The sequence below is a fragment of the Diadema antillarum genome, unplaced genomic scaffold (genome assembly GCF_040938485.1).
Source record: "Diadema antillarum isolate AM-2024a unplaced genomic scaffold, OU_Dant_1.0 scf00000099, whole genome shotgun sequence".
In the NCBI taxonomy this organism is placed as follows: domain Eukaryota; kingdom Metazoa; phylum Echinodermata; class Echinoidea; order Diadematoida; family Diadematidae; genus Diadema; species Diadema antillarum.
In genome coordinates, this window is record NW_027270988.1 from 2,263,695 (window position 1) to 2,283,367 (window position 19,673).

Consider the following 19,673-nt stretch of genomic DNA (forward strand, 5'->3'; position numbering starts at 1 on the left):
AACTACGCATAAAGTCATCAAATGGTTCTACTAAAGGTACCGTATGTAGTAGCATTACAGACATTATACTCAGTATGATACAACTCATCCACTTTCAGCAATTACAGTACACAAATGCAGAATCAAGCTACACCAGTTTCTGTACGAACTTTACAATAGGAGAAATTGCTTATTCTCTGCTTTTCTAATTCTTGGCAAACATGTAAAGGCGTAAAGAAGATTCCATCAAGCATAAAACTTGGACGAGATTAAAATATCAAACCAAAGAAACTTCAGAAATGAAATGACTTTACTTCCTGAAAGCATTGAAACAAAATTTGATGGCTATGTATCACTCTGAGCAAAATTTTACGACCAAAATAAATGGCAGCAACTCAAATACATAGCATACAGTGTAGATACAAGAGAGTAGAATCTTATTGTCACAGTATGACAGGGTAGGACAGTCCATTCTATAAAGAGGATCTAGAACAGATTGGAGACTGGACTACATGACGAGACCTGGTCTCAACTTTAACAAGCTCAACAAATGTAAGGTGCCGAGTACAGAAAAGATATAGTGGACTTAGAACTCCATAAATTGAAAGTAGCACGGGGGAAGCATGGTACAATCACAAAATGGATTGCATAACCTGTACTGTTGCCATGCCCCTGCGCAAGCCACAGCTCTAACTAAAGAGCACACACAAACATTGCATATATGGGACTATGTATGGAGAGTGCACATTGTGAGATCAAATACTAGTTTGTCCTTTGTTGACAACAGAGCAATATAAAGCAGACCCAAATCCCCAAAGCACCATCCTAAATCTTAACTGCAAATGTGTTTTTGATATTGATTTTAAAAACAATTTGAAGAAATTATGAAATCACACTGTAATTCTGACATCACAACAAAACTCAAACACAAAAATATGACAGGCATGGAAAATGACTACATTGGTCATTACACAGATTTTGCTGCTGTGTAGAGTTGAGGCAAAGCATCTATGCCACTTACTGTGTTTTCATTTATAAGTGTGGATGATCTGCCTTAAAAAAAAATAATAATAATAATTTGCTACTGTTGCTGTTGTTAGGATAATTACACTTACAGATTTCTGGTGGTTTTATCATTAATCAAACATAAATTAGACATACATTTGTCAGGAAACAAAATTCATTCAGAAATTTACAGACATGTTGATTGACACTTCTGTAAAATGTGCCACAAATAGAATGCTTAGAGCTAACATGCAAGGTAAAGGTAATCTTCAGTAACTGAAGTTAATTACAGAAATTCACAAATGCATTCATTCAAGATCGGCAAATGTATCTTCACAACTGAAAGTGAACCACAAAAACTGGTTTATCTCAATGGCTGCTGAAACCTGCTGTGTCCAGTGAAAAGTCCATAGTGATGTCAGAATCTCATCGGCAACTGATCAAGAAAGGAGAAAGTTGCCGAGAGATCACAGGATTGCCATGACCACAGATGTAAACAATTACATTTTCCATGATCCATATTTTGATTGAATGTCATTCACAAACACTTTTGTTTCTTCTTTTTAGGCTGCCTTTGTGGTATGCCCCAAAATCAAGTACACAATCTGTTGCCATAATGCCTAAAGGTCAGAGTTGGGGAGGGGACAAGGAAAACGGCGGTCACGTTAAACTGATATTTTGGATCTCAGGAGTGGTGGAAAGCTCAGTTTTTGGAGTGGTGGGGAAAGATGCTTCTTCTTTTCTTCAAACATGCTGAAAGAAAAGGGGGAAAATATTGCCATATTCAGAACCTTGGGAGTGGTAGAAAGGCTTAACTTTTTGAGTGGAGGGGGAAAGTATTGAAATTTGAGTTTGTCTTTCTTCTTCAAATACGTAAAACAGAAAAAGAAAAAAGGAACTCCGGCACCCTTCGGGCGGAGGCATAAAAATCGACCCCCACTCCCAGCTGTTTCCAAGATACAGCTTCTGGTTAAGCGCTTGTCATTTTTGGCACACTGTGAAAATGCAGGTGATTATGGGAGGGGAAGAGGAGGAGATGTGGGGGGGGGGGGGGGGAGGAAGGAGGAGGAGGCCCAAGAGGTGGTATAAGATGCTGATGGATGCATGGGGAGGTGGTCTGGGTCTTATTTGGTGTGGAGTTTGGTCAGCATCTTCAGCTTTTAGCACACTGTACAGAAACAGGTGATGAAGGAGATTTGAGGGGAGGATGAGGAAGAGGAGGAGGAGGAGGAGGAGGCCAAAGGGGGGTAAAGGGCTTTGGTGGATCCATGGGGAGGGAGTCTGGGCCTTATTTGGTGTGGAGCTTGGCCAGTGTCTTCAGCTGGAGGATCTTGATGTCGGCCGCGCCAAGGTCCATCTTGACGATGCCGTCCTCCGCATCGATGTTGATCAGGGTGCCGGTGCTCTCCCGGTCCTCGCCGATGATGACCTTGACCTGAAAGACAACCATACAAGGAGATAAGGTCACATCCAGGGAAATTACTGACAAATACATACTGACAGCTTTTTGTAGTCTGCTACTATTGGTCACCCCCCCTCCAGATCTCGGCTGTCGACCGCGCGATCGCGATGAAAATTGGCACACACATTGCCTATGATGTAATCTAAAGTACCACGAAGTTAGATTAAAAAAATAAAAAATCATTTATGCTAAATTATGCTAATTTATGCATAATGATGCATGAAATCAGACAATTTGGTATAAATCACTAAATAAAGCTCAAATTGGGCACATTTTTTGTGTAAATATTCTTTTTAGTGTCTTGAACAAATATAAGAGAAAAAAATTGTGCCATCAGAAGAAATTTCTTAGGTATTTTATTGTTTTTTGAATTTCTTATGTATTTCTTTGTTTTTTCAACTTTATGTGTTTTTCATTGTTTTTTCGATGAAATTTGTCCGCGACATTGTTCCGAACAAGAAAATATGTTACTAATTGATTTTAATCAATAAAACCCCCAAATAATCATGCTTTTATGAAATTTGCCTGTAAGCACAGTTTGCATTGAAATTCTACACGAATTCACGTTTTTGAGCAATTTTTGGTCTGACATGCACGTACATATTTATGCGCAACTTCGGAACCGCGTGCCCGGGCATCGCAAATTTTGTGTCAAAAGATGCGGGAGACTCGAAAGAAAAAAGTCATCACATAACAAGAGGTAACATTTGTTCTTGATTATTTTGGGTAGTTTTAAGGCTTCGTTAATGAGATTACTGTCATTTCCATGCATGAAATAAATGGGAAAATGTGAGAGCATGACTTTATCAACTTGCTGATTCGGATATTCATAAAACGACTGGTCAAGTACCAGGATGGACAGCGGGGGTAACTTACCCGGTCAGTCTTGGAGGGCATGACTGGCTCGAGATGCTGGGCCTGGACATTGACCACTCGTTCCTCCTTCAGCAGGAAGACAGAGCACAGAGGTCCCTAGGAAACAGACAAACAAGTTACAATAGTGTTACAAGCTACTGAAATCCTTACATCTGATTGGCTGAGAGCAAATTTGTCACATAAATGTGGCAGTTGTTACTGATGAAAAGTTTTATGAATCGGCACCCAGGTGTACTACTTAATGAAGTATGGGTACTACATGGTAATACTTTTTATTTTTAATTTCTTTAGTATATCCCAGACACGTAACAATGAAGCATAATGTACATGAATCAATCTATACGAGCAAACTGTAAGAAAAGGTGGATCATAATCTCAACCGTACTGAATCCTCTTTCATCACCACTTATTGGAATTTCCCACTTAACAGATATCTATGACGTTCATTAGATTGACTCTTCAATTTCATTCAACAATTGTTAGTGTTGATACATATACAAACCAAATTTGGTGTAAAGAAAACTACAAAGTATCTTAGATTGTTTATCATTTTCTGTAGAGTGTTGAATGAATGTCGTCCGATTTGAAGTTCCACAGAATGTTGATTTCATGTCAATACCACATATGAACATACATATGTCTTCTGCAACACTGGTGGTTCACCTGCCTACCTATGCAAGAAAATGATGCTAGCCCCTGTGGTTGGCCCCAGGTAGCTAGCAATGGTCAGCAAACAGTATCAACCACACACATTGTGCCAAACAAAGTAAAAGAAGGAGAAGAAGTAGGAGCTAACTGGTTGCATCACACATGTGACTATGATTACTGCAATCACTGACATTTGGAATGATTATTACTGATGTGTACACAGGGTAAAGATTCACTATGCCTCTTGGCCACACCCTCTTACCTGCAAGCCTCTAATCACGCCCTCCTTGAGGATCAGGGAGGGGTCGTCGGAGTCTGTGATCTTGACGACGATGTCGGTGGTGTGCCAGTCGGACTGGGAGGGGTGCATGGCGTCGCCCCCGGGGGTGTGCGGGTTGTAGCCCAGCGGGGACGGGGCCATGGGAGTCATGGCATAGCCAGAGGGGCTGGGGCTCGCCTGGAAGCTGTTTGGCGATGGGGTGTGGTAGGTACCCGAGGGGGACGGGGAAGGCTGATATGATCCAGGACTTGGTGCTGGCTGGAAACTACTTGAAGGGCTGGGTGTGGCTGGACAGAAAAAAAGAGATATTAAAAAATTGATGAAAATGCACAAAAACAACAACAACAAAGCCAACAAGTTTGGATACTTGTAAACAAAAAGAAAATGAAAACTGGACTATAAGGATCTCATATCATTGGCTGATTAAAAATATTGAGGAGACAATACAAGAAAGAAACAACAACAAACAATGACAAATCTAAATAGAACCTAGACTTTATTTGTGGATGCTGAAAGAATAATGTGCACAATAGAAATTGAACTTCAAAGAAAGACGTCATCTAGGCTAAAGAGTATGTATGCGACAGTCACTGAAATGCAGCAGAAAATCTGTATGAAAGAACACAGCAAAAAAGAAGAGAAGTTTTGGCAGGGAGAACTTACCTTGAAAGCTCCCAGGGGAAGGTGACTGTGTCTGGGCATAGGGTGAGTAGGAGGACTCGCTCCCATACATGCCTGATGCACTGTTGGGCGTGGCAGGGGTGTAAGGACCCTGACCGGGGGATTGGGGTTCCCCTGAGTAGCCCGGTGTGCCTGGGGTGGTGGAGCCATAGGGCTGGGGGGAAGGTGACGACTCGTCAAAGCTGTAATCGTAGTCGCTGTTCCTGTAAGTTATATATATATTTTTTTTTTTTCGAAAGGGGAGAGCCAATGATGAGAGTGACAAATGAGTGTAAACCATTCAAATCATATCCCCTGTGAAAAAACAGACAAACTAATATTCATGAATGTTTCTTTTGCTGTTGTTTGTGTGAACATTACGAGTTTTCCTATCAGTAGACATGTTGCATCATTACGAGTTTTCCTATCAGTAGACATGTTATACCTGATGCATGTATAACTAGAAATGTCGCTATGGCGACTGGTATGCCTCCGCCATAATGCATGATTCTCCTAATAGGTCTATAGTACATGTGGACAATGTGTGATTACATTTTCACAAAATTGGCAAAATATTAAAATGACATGTTTGTCACAAATGTATTGAATGTTTACCTTCCTTGACCTATGTTTAATTGGATGAATAGGAGAGCATGTATTTGGGGATTTAAGAACTTTAACTTGACTTTGACCATTTCATAAGTTTATGCACTGAGTAATTTTCAAGGTATGGAGAAAAAGCGCAATTTCTGTATTGAACAGTAAATTGTTATCAGTTTCATCTGGCCTTTGATTTATAAGAGAAGCACTGTCAGGCAGAACATACATAAATTCAGCATGTACTAAGTTTCAAGATAACTTGAGCCACTTCCGAGATATGGAGAAAAAAGTAAGTTCAGCATGTTCACTTGATCTTTGACCTTTTGACCTTTGACCTTCTTGGCAAAAAAAAAATCCCAGAGAATCTCTATTGGGTTAGACATGCATACATCAAGTTTTAAAAAAAAAAAATATCCTGCTGGCATTGCATAAATATAAGGAAAATAGTAAGATTTTGAAGTATTGCCCTTGACCTTTGACCCCTGACCTTTGACCCCATGAACCCTAAATTCCCTAGATAACCACTGCCAGTCAGTAGATGCATATACACTATGTTCCATGAAGATACCTTGAACAATTTCCAAGATACAGAGAAAAAAGTGAAATTTTAACATTTTACTTGACCTTTTGACCTTTGACCTTTTGACCTCATGACCCCAAACTTTCACCAGAGAATCTTAATTGGGTAGTACATGTATACACTAAGTTTCAAGAAAATATCTTCAGGCATTGCATAGATATGGGGGAAATAGTAAAATTTTAAGCATTTGACCTTGACCTTTTGACCTTTGACCTTGAGCATGTGCACCCAAAAGTTGATAGGCACAACTTCACCCCCTAATACACATACATGCCAAGTTTCATTAGGATACCTCAAAAGGTTTTGGTAGTTACCCTGTCCACAAAATTCATTACGGACGGACGGAAGGACGGACGGACGGAAGGACGGACGGACGGACGGACGGACGGACGGACAACCCGAAAACATAATGCCTCCGGCACCACTTCGTGGCGGAGGCATAACAAACTTTACACAACAAACTTTCCAGCATACCTTTCAGCTAGCACATTGTGCAAGTGAAGCAACAACCCAACTCATGCAGTATGCTAGATGTCGGGGACAAATGCATGCAAACCATTCATGTTCTCTGAGTAAAACCCAACATTCGCAAATATTTCTCCTGGGTTTCTTTGGTGTTTGGGAGAACATAGATGGTTTTACAATCCCAATGAATGTACTGCAAACTTTCCAGCATACCTCTCAGCTAACATACTGCACAAGTGCTGAAAAAGCGTGACTTCAAGAAAATAACTTTTCAGTCTCTCCTCGTTTTGCAATTTTTGTCACTTAGTGTGTGCATTTGAATACTTGTACTGAGCAAGAGAGGCTCTGCCAGATAGTTCAACAGACATTAGTGTTCACGAACATACATACTTTATATTAGACCTAATCCATTCCAGAAATCATAGTGAATATCAACTGAGGATAACAGGTAACTACGACTCTCCACTGGAAGAAATGCATCAAGTCTATACAAACTACCGTATCCGACATATCCTTGAAAAAACTGAGTCACCATACGAACAGTACTAGAACAGAAAACCACAGATCAAAATGAACTAGAAATGTCGCTATGGCGACTGTTATGCCTCCGCCATAATGCATGATTCTCCTAATAGGTCTAGATAGTACATGTGGACAATGTGTGATTACATTTTCACAAAACTGGCAAAATATTGAAATGACAAGTTTTTCAAATTCATGAATTTCTTCCGTCGAGATGTTTTCATTGCAACTGATTGACAAATTGCCCTACATCGACGTAAATAAATAACCACTGAATTGATCAGTGTTTAGTAGTAGCCATGATAAAAAATCATGGGCGTACATACTCGAGCAGGATTCGAACCTACGACCTCCTGATCACCGGACAGGCGTCATCTCCACTAGACCACCGAGCTTTCGCCCGAAAGCAAGTGTTGGTTCTAATCCTTATAGCATGCAGCGGGTACTGCTTTGTTATTCAAATTCATGAATTTCTCCGTCGAGATGTTTTCATTGCAACTGATTGACAAATTGCCCTACATCGACGTAAATAAATAACCACTATTTACGTCGATGTAGGGCAATTTGTCAATCAGTTGCAATGAAAACATCTCGACGGAAGAAATTCATGAATTTGAATAACAAAGCAGTACCCGCTGCATGCTATAAGGATTAGAACCAACACTTGCTTTCGGGCGAAAGCTCGGTGGTCTAGTGGAGATGACGCCTGTCCGGTGATCAGGAGGTCGTAGGTTCGAATCCTGCTCGAGTATGTACGCCCATGATTTTTTATCATGGCTACTACTAAACACTGATCAATTCAGTGGTTATTTATTTACGTCGATGTAGGGCAATTTGTCAATCAGTTGCAATGACAAGTTTGTCACAAATGTGTTGAATGTTCACCTTCCTTGACCTTGGTTTAATTGGATGAATAGGACAGCATGTATCTAGGAATTTAAGGACTTTAACTTGACTTTGACCCATTCATACATTTATGCATTGAGTAATTTTCATGGTACTGGTATGGAGAAAAAGTGCAATTTCTGTACTGAATAGTAAATTGTTACCATGTTCATCTGGCCTTTGACCCTAAAATTCATAAGATAATCACTTTCAGGTAGAACATGCATAGATATGCAGTAAGTTTCACAATAAATTGAGCCACTTCCGAGATATGGAGGAAAAAGTTACTTCAGCACTTTCACTTGATCTTTGACCTTTTGACCTTTGAGGCAATAAAAAAGAAAAAGAAAAAAAAAACTCTCCAGAGAATTTCTATTAGGTTACACACGCATACACCAAGTGTAAAAAAAAAAAAAATACTAATCCTGCTGGCATTGCATGAACATGAGGGAAATAGTAAAATTTTGAAGTGTTGCACTTGACCTTTGACCCCTGACCTTTGACCCCATCAACCCTACATTCTCTAGATAATCACTGCCAGTCAGTACATGTATATATACCATGTTCCATGAAGATACCTTGAACAATTTTCCAATTTACAGAGAAAAAAAAGAAGTTTTAATACTTTTACTCAACCTTTTGACCTTTGACCTTTGACCTCATGACCCAAACTTTCACCAGAGAATCTAAATTGGGTAATACATGCATACACTAAGTTTCAAGAAAATATCTTCAGGCATTGCATAGATATGGTGGAAATAGTGAAATTTTATGTATTTGACCTTGACCTTTTGACCTTTGACCTTGAGCACGTGCACCCAAAAGTTGATAGGCACAACTTCACCCCCTAATACACATACATGCCAAGTTTCATTAGGATACCTCAACAGCTTTTGATAGTTACCTTGTCCACAAAATTCATTACGGACGGACGGAAAGACGGACGGACGGACGGACGGACGGACGGACAACCCGAAAACATAATGCCTCCGGCACCACTTCGTGGCGGAGGCATAACAAACAAACAAACAAACAAAACAAACTTGGTGAAAACTGCTGCCAAAGAGACTAATTTTTCTCTACTTACCTCATTGGAGTGTTGGGTGCCGTAGGATCCCAAGCTCCTGACCGCGAGGGCGTCATACTACCGTCGTGTGAGGGCGTCATGGAACCGTAATGAGGCGTCCTGCTACCTGTAGATGGCGAAAGGCAGTCACCGATTTAAAGCAAAACGTTATCAGGTCTGCCAATATTCCCACATCCAAATCGGGGAGATTCCACACAGCAATCAGGGAGATATCTGTGTTTTACATGCATTTCAATGGGCAAAAATAATTCCCAAATCAGGGAGATTTTGATATTCTCTTATTCAGACATGAACAGAGTTGAACATTTTCAGGGAGACTCCTGCAGAATCAGGGAGACTTGGCAGTTCTGCATTATCACAGGATTTCCCCTTTTGCAAATTCTCTCCAAGTCCAACAGATAAAGTTGGTGCCATGGGAAACTCATCTACTATTAATTTTCAAAGATAAATGAAATGAAGCCCTTATTTGTTATGAAGAGATAATTTTTTTTCTTTGCAGTTCCCATTATTTTCTCCGAGTGCCTTTTCAGCAACCTCAAACAGTCCCACAGTTACTTATAACAAAACAAAATATTGCATGGAGATTTGAACCGCTGATGAATTGCTTGCATCATAATGTGTCTCTTCTGGTAGAGTGAACCTGCATGACTGTCTGTTCACAGATTCCAAATATGTTTAACTAATGAGTGTTTTCAAGTTCGTGTGTCCCTTGAATTGCAAACTCTGAAAATACACTCTGGTGAATTGTAGAGGTAGGTAATTTAGACCTTTCCCCAGAATAATAGAACTTGAAACTTCTTTATGATAGGAAGGAAAACAATACTATAGATTTCCAGTGAATTTATTCGAACCCTGAAAATAGCCTGTTATTCTCGGTACAAAAGAGGAACAATCAGTGTAGTCTCAAGTGACAATGGGTTAGTTTTTTTCACAATCACTGGAATGCATAACTCTGATAATTTCATACAAGATGTTGGAAGACATTATTCTTCAATAATGCACAATTTTGTGAAGTTTAAAAAAGGGATATACGACCCTGAACTGCTGCACTGTACTCACCATCATGGACTGGTGTCTGGGAGCCATACATAGGTGTCTTTGAGCCTGCTCCGTACATGGGCGTCTGTGATCCGTACATGGGTGTGTTGCGACTGTAAGCTGTCGTCATCCCGCTACGAAGCTGAGAGCTGCATACATGACATAATCAAAAGAGCATGATTTGATGAAACCTCCTTTGGATACCTTATACCTCATACATTTCACACTGGACAGACCTTTGCAAAACTAACGTGTCAAAATATTGCCTTTTGTAACACACATGCACTGAATACTGTACGAGCTAAAATTTTTGCGGTGGTTTTATTTTCGAGAATTTCACGAACCGCCTTTGAACCGCGAAATTAATAACACGCGAAAATAACAACGCACCAATAACTAAGTTCAGTTAGACCCTCGCAACCGCGAAATTAACAACACGCCAAAATGTCCTCCAAGTAGCAATTCGCGAAAATATCTGTACGCGAAAATTTCAGCTCGTACAGTATTGCCTATATGGTGGGAAACTGCAGTTTCCTTCTACATATATGAGCTGATATCGTTCTGACCCTGTGGTTCTTAATCGGGAATTTAAACTCCTGTTGAAATGTCTTTCCAAGTCTGCTTTCAATGATATCAAACTTCAAACATATTTGACATACAGCTGATAATGTCAACTGCCTGAGTGTCCACATTACATTCAACACACAAGTCACACATGCCTACTCATTATCCAATTTGCCAAAGATCGCTTTACTGCATGAGCTGTTATTTTTGTGAGGGTTAAATTTTCTTGAATTTTGCCGATCACTTTTGGACCGCGAATCTAATAACATGTGAAAATGTTGTCATGCGCCAGGATAATAGTGCACTTACGTTAAGTTGTCAATTTGCAAAAGCAACGTCTTGAGAAAATGTCTCTGATCTCCTCATTTGCGGAAATATATTGTATGATAAAATAACAGCTTATACAGTAGCACAACCTCTAAATGTCGCTGATTGTGTATTACTCACCCAACGATGTTCATACGAGTCCTGTCCACATTAATCGTCTTACACGTTGCGTGAAGCTCAATACGCGCTGTAGACTCTGTCGCATCCTTGACAATACCAATGTGACCTACACAATGGAGAGCGTAATGCACACCACACATATCTCAAATTAGCTATTTCTGCACAAATAATGGGGAATTTAACATTATGTGATGTTAGAGAATGAATAGAACAAAGATGCCACGTTAAAAGATATTGGGACAAGCTGATTTTAAAGGTTTTGTTCAAAATTTTTCAATGAAAATTATACATTGCCTAAACTTGATATTGACAAGTATTGTTATGGATTACAGTTTTCCCCATTTCTGAATGAGGCAAGTCAAATGCTTTTTCATAATGATAGTAAAAAAGAAAAAAGAAAAAAGAAACCATAGATTTTGGTTTCAAGTCATATACAGTATCTAGTATTAATTAGGTTCAATTTTCATTATGAATGACAGGCATATGATCTTTGAGGTGTAATGAATTCCCCATACTTACATATTATTTCAATCTAGACACTTTTCTCAGGTGGTCACCATTAATGCTCACAAAATAATACTAGGTTACATATTGATCATTAACCTGCCAGCTGCAGTCTGTCTTGGTAATTCTGCTCTTTAAAAATTTTTGGAATATTTAACCCTTGTGCACTAGAGATTTTGTACAGTGTGTACAATAATATAGGGTTTTCTGTGTCAATCAGCACTCAAAGTACACAAGGGGTTCACTGAAATTATTTGTAAGTTTATCATTTTACATCATCATGGCACGTTACAGCTTCCCTGCTAAAAAAATGTCACAGAGAGCTTGAGACAATAGATATCAACTGACCTTTAAATGGTCCTTTGGTGATGCGGACTGTCTGACCAATCATGTCGCGGTCTCGCCCGACACGCCCCCGTCCACGCCCACCAGGGCCCCCAGCAGGCTGAGCTGAAGGTGGGAAAAGAGTGGGAAAAGAGAATATTAACGCACACTGCTGTCTTGAAGAGAACTTGGAAAATCAATCTTTAGTCAAGGGTGGAAGGTATTTGTTCCAAAGCTTCGTGAAATTTCAGTCTACTACATGCCTTTAATAGCATTGAATGGTAACTTTGCATACTCTTTCATAATCATGCACCAATTACCATGGCTTACGTGTGTGAGACAAAACCAAACCAAAAAAAAAAAAATGTGTGAGACAAAACCACTAAGGTAAATACACTGACAAATGCTGACAAATACTGACAATCTAATGCAAATAAAACAGTTTAACCTACTCACTTTCCTCCAAATAAAAACCTACGCAAAACAAAAAGCTAAACCCCACCCAAGATAAGCCAAATCAAAATGAAAGAATTCAAGGCAACCTACAAACAACAACCAAACAAGCAAACAAGACAAGACATACCAAATCAAATCACATAAAAAATGGAAGAAAACAGAACAAAACAAAATTGCCAGTTTGAGAAAACTTACGGCCTGAGCTGGGATGCATTGGGCTTGAGATGCGAGGACTCATCGGGGTGTAGCCTGGACTGAAACCCACGTCAGCTTTCTGTGGGGACAAACACATGAGCAGCACACAAATTGTGATTTGAGCTGGCACAAAGGGTGGACTGGGGTTGAGTGGTGGTAAGCCTCATCTGTTTCTAACACGGAGGGTTCTCAGTTCACACCACTAAAACCCAGAAACATTCGCAGCACAAGGCTTTCGCCAATGGCCTCTTTCGCAACATGAAATTTTTGTGAATCGGCGCTAGCATTCAATGCATTGTGTAGACTAGACACTTTTGCACATCTTAGCTCCTCACAAAATTTGTGAAAGTTTCATGCAGGCAAAAATGTCTGGTTTCAGTGTGTCATTGACATGTAAACAAATGAGCAAGCAAGCAAGTTTCAAAATACTACCCAGGAAACGGTTTATTTACATGATATACAAATATTAAAAAGCATATGCCTTGATGCCAACACATTCTGTCAATCAATCACAGAGAAGAATTGGAGTAAAAAGTTCTTATTACAAGAGTTAAAAAAGAGACTTCTCTAACCTTTTCTTTTCTACAAAAACAAAACAAAACACAAAAACACAAAAACATGTGACTACCAGACTACTTAAGCTTCTAGTTTAAGATAAGGTTTTCTTGCAAAGGTAACGGCCACAGTTTGTTTTTATTATATTTCTGAGAGCTTACCCGTGAGCCACCAGCAAGCACAATGTGCCTGTTCCTGACCACAAAGATCCCTCCATTCTCAGTCATCAGGCGGGAGTGTAAGAAGGCGTAGTTACGGTAGATGTGCTTCACCTCGCCCTGGCGACCCTGGGATGTAAGAGGGGTAAGGTGGTTACAAGAGAGTTGAACTGATCAAAAACGAAGCAAGTGAATCTATTTCTTTCTTTGTTGTAGTTGTTGTTGCTGCAAGGTGGTTACAAGAGAGTTGAACTGATCAAGAATAAAGTGAGTGAATCTATTTCTTTCTTTGCTGTTATTGTTGTTGTTGTTGATGGTGTTGTTGTTGTTGTTGCCAATATCATTTTCTAGTTTCCAAAAATTTCAGCTCGCTGATAAAGTCATGCAACAGTATGTGCATTTCAGCTCATCTGCAGTCTCAAACATACAGATAACACAGACTACCTCTTAACAATGTGGTTCTGAAAAGTTTGTTATACTTTCGAATAGAATGTGCTCAATGAGTGTGGCACATTTCAGCTGAATCTGATAATCTCTTCATTGTGGCTGGTTCAGAGTTTTCTTCATACTGTTTTTTGTCCCATTCATTGCACATCAGAGCTTAGCACAGTGAAATTAAGCACTCAAATAGACCCTGAATTTCAAAGCCTCTTTTCTCAGTAAACACTTTCCTGAATACATACTTTTCCCCCATTATTTAGATAGGTTAGGAAAGTCCATTTACATTGAGTGATACATCATTCTAAAGCTAAGAATCTGGCCTTTCAGAATCTACCCTGAGCTGAAAATCCATATCCGGCGACTTTCTGACGGTTATGTGATGCAGGGTCACAAATATACACATAGGGTGCGTTCGAGCGCTCTAAAGCGAACCAAAGCGAACTGAACTAAAGCGTACCGTACCGTACCATGCCAATTTTGGTGCGTTCGAGCGCTCTGTGGAGAAAGCGTACCTCACAAGTTATTTTTAGAAAGGGTCACGCTTGTTTACAGCAAGAATGTCATTCACCTCTCGCTCGAACTACTTACAGCTGTCCCGAACAAAGAGAATGATGTTTTTGCATTGTGACGTATGCGCTTGATACGCGCATGCTTTACAACGAACTTTTGGTACGCTTTGGTACGCTTTTGGAGCACATCGGGAAGTGATCCACTTTTGGCTCGGTACAGTACGGTACGGTACACTTTAGGAGCGTTCGAACGCTCCTCTAGCGCGGTACGGTACGGTACAGTTCACTTTAGGAGAGCGCTCGAACGCGCCCATACATACCATATCCACATCATCTTAGTTTGTATCACATTTGGCTACTACTGCCTTTAACGCAGCACTCCTCACTCTGTATGCTCACCGAGTGTGGCCCATCTATGACCTTCACAATGTCCTTGGTCTGTAGGTTGTTCTGCTCTGCATCAAGGGCCACGGCATTTCTTGAGTCCTTCTTGCGATTCACCGCCTGGGGCTTCACATGCACCAGCTACAGGCATAGACAAAGAATCATGTTTGCAGAAGAACTAAATGATGGCTATGGGTACAAAATGAATGCACTAAAAACAGAGATTGTTATCAATGGCTTATTGGACTCTGCACCTTCACATCTTGTTAAAGGATTGGGTATAGTATTGGTGGAGATGAGAATTGAGCTTTCAACTTTTTGTGAGATACTAAGAAACCACTTACAAAAATGTTATAAAGCATACCATTCTAAGAGGAATTTGATGGTTATTTGATAAAGATTGGTTTTGAAATTGCTGAGATATCCAAAAAACACAGTAAAACTAAGTGCTCCTAATAAAAGGTGGGTATCATCTTTTATTAGGACCTCTTTGTTATATCTCAGCCATTCTGAAACTAATTTTCATCAAATAAATGTTGACTCCCTCTTTGAATTACCATGGTACATGCTCTTTCACATTTCATAAGAGTTTTCTAAGTATCTCACCAAAGAACATTAGAAACCTGAAACCAGGTTTGAACCAAAACCACATCAACCCTTTAAGCATCCAAGAGAAAAATCATTTTGTGTTCATCGACATTCCAGAAATTTTGTTAATAACTGGGCAAGAGTGGTAGGTCAAAGCTCATATTTCAGAAATTAGCATAAAATCTTCCTACAATGGCAATGTAATTCTAATGTGGTGGACCAGAGAGAAAATTGATTTGCTGCCTGCAGAGCTGGTTCTTTTCAAATGTCGCAGCTGAAGTTGAGTAAACTATCTAAACATAATCGGCAAGAGACCTGGTGACTACATAAGTTGCAAGTAAATACTTGCTGCTTACTGTAAAAGTGAATATTTTCACACAATAATTTTTTCACGCTCCGCCTAAGATAAATGTCATGTGTTTTTAATTCTGCGGAATCAAGACATTAATTAGCGGTACTTGTAGCTAGCAAAATTATTTGCATGCTTTTATTTTCTAACAAGTTTCTGGCTGCGCAAAATGTGTGATAAATTTCCATACAGCAAAAAATTTCACTCTTACAGCACAGGATTTTTACCTGAGGTCATTGACACAGGGAAATCTATATAATTCAAGGGAAAGGTGACCTGATACAGATAGCAAGCTTACCTTATTGTGCATGTTGAGAACCTGGAATGTCTCTTTTTCCAGCCTGACAATGACACCCACTGTCTGGGGGCTGCAGAGAGAGTGTCAAGACGTAGTGTTACGTGTCAAGTGTCAAGAGGTGTCAAGTAGTGTTTACACTACATCACTGACAGAGATGCCAGCATTTTTAACGATATTCTTCCAATATGCGAAGAATTGGGCAAATCACCATTTCAGCTCACAGAAACTTTCTTGCATGTCAGTCACATCTCAACTTTAACTACTCATTGATGCATGGAATTACTGGTTTGTTTGTTTTTTTCTCTCTCTCTAAATGATACTTTATTTGGTACTCAAAACAAAGCATTCTTTGAAGTCATCACAAATGAAAGTACCTGGAAATAAAAGGATCTTTTTTGGCTTCGTTAATCATACATTCATGTCATTTCGATGCTTGTTGCCTTTGTGAACTTACAACAGGAAGAAATTTAAGAAAGCATAGCCCAAAATGTATTACAATGATGCTGCTGCCATGCCTAAGTGAGGGGTGTATGCATGATATGAATACCTACCTTTTCAAAGCTGAACGACATTCGTTTCAAACAATAACGATGGTGATGCATGGAGTCACAAAATCAGCATGACATGGCAGTGAATGATCTGTGCACATTAACAGCAACTTGGTCTAGGTATTTTTTCATTTGCTAACTTCAGTCGAAGATTGTACTGTAAAGAGCCACTCACTCCAGTTGAACTAAGTCACCGAGTTGGTACTGCCCAAGCGAGTCCACTCCCGAGCTCATTTCTTGACACAGCTGAAGATCTCTTGGGAGGACTTTCATCTGAAGAGGTGAGTGAAGAAAAGAAGAAACATAGCAATAACACAAACTGAAAGTTATTTTGCTCAAACTCTTCCATCTCAGTAGAATTCAGCAAACATTAAAGAGATAGCATAGTTTTGGTTGAGATGGGGATTCAAGTTTACAACTGTTTTTTTGGTGAGATAATGAGATTTCTTAAGAAATATAAAACAGATACAATTCTAAGAGGGATTCAAAGATTATTTGAAGAAAATTTGTTTTTAAATGGCTGGGATATCCAAAAACAAAGAGGTCGTAATGGAAGATGGAACCCACCTTTTATTAGGACAACTTTTCCCATGACATTTCAATAAAGCATAAACCTTCTGAGTGTTCTCCTTGCCTACATTTGCAAAACCTTGTGGCAGAAGTAAAGAAAAGAGAGAGAATGTGAAACGTTTGCTACAACTGGACTGCCTTTGTCTTAACTCTTCAAGCGATGTTTGCTCATGACTGTTCACAATAGTTTACTGTTTACACCATATGTACAAATGTGTTAAGTGAGTTTAAATCTGGGAGTTTCTGGAATTCCGGAAAATTTCGCGAGTGGTTAGATTAATCACGTTAATCTTCACTGAGCTACGAAATGCATGGAGAAATGTATGTGTGCATGTTCCATTCATGTAAGGATCAGAGTGAATATTTTCGCCTGTTGCTAAATTCCCAATAGCATCTGACTCATGAATTTTTCGTAAACAGAAACCCTGTAGAACATATGGCACCTACGGAAGGACAACTCTAATTGCGTTTGAGCATATGACACACTCTCCATGTCCCACATAATATGTTTTATGGTTAGGTGTCAGAGGTGTACCTAGATGACCCAAAGCATTAACTACAGTGGGACTTCAATATGACTTGGCTTGCCTCATGCATGAAGAAAAGATGTTCCAGAAGAAATATGTTTCATAACCTTGCATTTCACTATTAAGTATAGAGGAGGGCAATATAATGCACATTGGCCTCCACAATTTTCTCGTGCACTGTATGATGTATAATAATAATAGTTATATTGACTGGCTCATTGACTGACTGCTTGATTGATAGGCTTACCTCGTGCATGGTGAGGTCAGAGAAGACAATGGCTAGGTTATCCTCTACTCTCAGGACCAGTCCAGTGTCCCCCTCAAAGCGGCCAGAGATGACCCGCACGTGGTCGCCGATCCGGAAGTGCTTCCTTAGCTCATGGGAGGGGAATTCCAGGATGTCCTGCAATGTGTCAGATCACACAAGATGAAGAGATATGAAAGAAGGAATATGTTTTACAATATGTCGCACTTCACTTATACGTAGAGAGCAAATTACAATGTATATTACCCTCTACAATATTCATGTGCACCATATAATGTTTGCAATAATAGCTGTATTGACTGGTCTTTATGGTGGAATATAAGAAAATATAAATCTTCTTTGATCAAATAGCCTTTATCTTTAACTCAAGCTATATACATGCTTTTGTTGGTCAGGAACATATATATCCTTGTGCTATGACTACACCAATATATTATGCATATAAGTTAAGAAGAGATATGATTTGTTTAAACTTTCCTTTGGCATTTACTTGAATTATTAAATGAACAAGACAGGATATAAAATTTACTCTTCCATGCTAAATACAAAAATCCATATGATGCACAACAGTGAAACATTGCCAGGCAGTTGCACTAGTACTTCTGACAGTAGCATTTTGCAAGGCAGTCCATATAAAAACAACAGCAGCATTTTCCATCAGTTCATTGTTAAACTGCACTATTCTAATCATTTGATTTTGGGTCAAAAGGTACAATTTCTGTGTCTGCAAGTGTCTGTACATAATGCCATAGGAATGAACAGTCATACTTGAAAGAGAACAGGTAAGAAATGTTGCAAAGAAAATTAGGCCACTACGCAAATATTCTTCTTTACTACCTCTAATAATGAACATACTGCAGCACTTACATGGAGCGTGCTAATCAGGGATAAAAAATTGAAGTGGGGGGGACTTTGGCCCTACCTTGAGGTCCTCGTGTTTGGGGAGCACCATGATGGTGTTGCCGTCGACACTCTTGACTTTCCCCTGGAGGTGGATCAACTCACCCTCCACCACTTCCACGTTGTCACCTGGGGCAAAGCTGTGACTCTTCTCTACTGAAGACTTTGTCTTGGTCACCACTGTTCACGCCAGTCCGGGATGGCATCGATGTCAAGGAAAACACTCTCTTCTTATACATGTATATTGTAAAACAAGAAATTTTCATGTATTTTGTGAGGAGGTAAGATTCAAGTAAAATGCATGTCAAAGTTTTTTGCCCACACACATTGACTGCCAGTTGCCAATTCGTGAAAGTTTTATGGCACAAAAGGCCATCTGCTCCAATTCACTTTAGTTCCATGTTGCGAATGATTCTGGTCTTACAGTACATCTTCTCTTTTATAAATGTGTTTTTACCCATTCTCACGTAAATGGTACATTCTGACAGTTTGTCAACAAAATCAATGCCTAAAACTGATGATTCTATGTACTTACTGTACTGATTGTACATGTCAGTGGATGTTATCTTAACCCCTTGAAGACGAGTCCCGAGTATACTTGGGCAGGTGTCTAAGGGAAATGCGTGTTGTAGCAAAATCAAACCATCCCAAAATCAAACCATCCTCAATGGGTTAACCATGACAGATATGAGAAATGGCAGATGTAAAAACAAACGTAAACACACACCAGCCCAAACACCATTCAAAAACAAGTTGTAAATACATAATCATAATAATGATGTTATTGAAAATTTACAGAGCCTTGCACTAAATATATGCTGAGTGTATGGTAAAAAAATATAAAACGTCAAAGAGTCCATGCTAATAGGGTTTAAATATAAGCGTGTGAATGGACTCCCAATTGTCAAATATGTGGAGAGATAATGAAATGGAATTGAAAGGGGCCTGAGCCTTCAATTCAGCAGAATCTTTGTCAGAGGCAACATGAAAAAAAAGAGTATGGA

At 39.5% G+C, this 19,673-nt stretch overlaps 1 protein-coding gene across 1 annotated transcript in view; it reads right to left on the minus strand.

The window, feature by feature from the left end:
• Positions 1 to 2,272: 2,272 nt before the first annotated feature.
• Positions 2,273 to 19,673, minus strand: part of LOC139718699 (transcription elongation factor SPT5-like) — a 28,755-nt gene continuing 11,354 nt past the window's right edge. The window contains exons 10-24 of the mRNA XM_071630159.1: positions 18,692 to 18,849; positions 17,752 to 17,907; positions 16,583 to 16,680; positions 15,860 to 15,929; positions 14,640 to 14,765; positions 13,294 to 13,419; positions 12,578 to 12,656; positions 11,951 to 12,052; positions 11,099 to 11,204; positions 10,109 to 10,236; positions 9,050 to 9,155; positions 4,914 to 5,134; positions 4,233 to 4,537; positions 3,323 to 3,418; positions 2,273 to 2,419 (exon numbers count right to left, since the gene is read on the minus strand). Of these exons, the coding sequence (XP_071486260.1) occupies positions 2,273 to 2,419; positions 3,323 to 3,418; positions 4,233 to 4,537; positions 4,914 to 5,134; positions 9,050 to 9,155; positions 10,109 to 10,236; positions 11,099 to 11,204; positions 11,951 to 12,052; positions 12,578 to 12,656; positions 13,294 to 13,419; positions 14,640 to 14,765; positions 15,860 to 15,929; positions 16,583 to 16,680; positions 17,752 to 17,907; positions 18,692 to 18,849 (2,024 nt within the window). The remainder of the gene's footprint in view (positions 2,420 to 3,322; positions 3,419 to 4,232; positions 4,538 to 4,913; positions 5,135 to 9,049; positions 9,156 to 10,108; positions 10,237 to 11,098; positions 11,205 to 11,950; positions 12,053 to 12,577; positions 12,657 to 13,293; positions 13,420 to 14,639; positions 14,766 to 15,859; positions 15,930 to 16,582; positions 16,681 to 17,751; positions 17,908 to 18,691; positions 18,850 to 19,673) is intronic.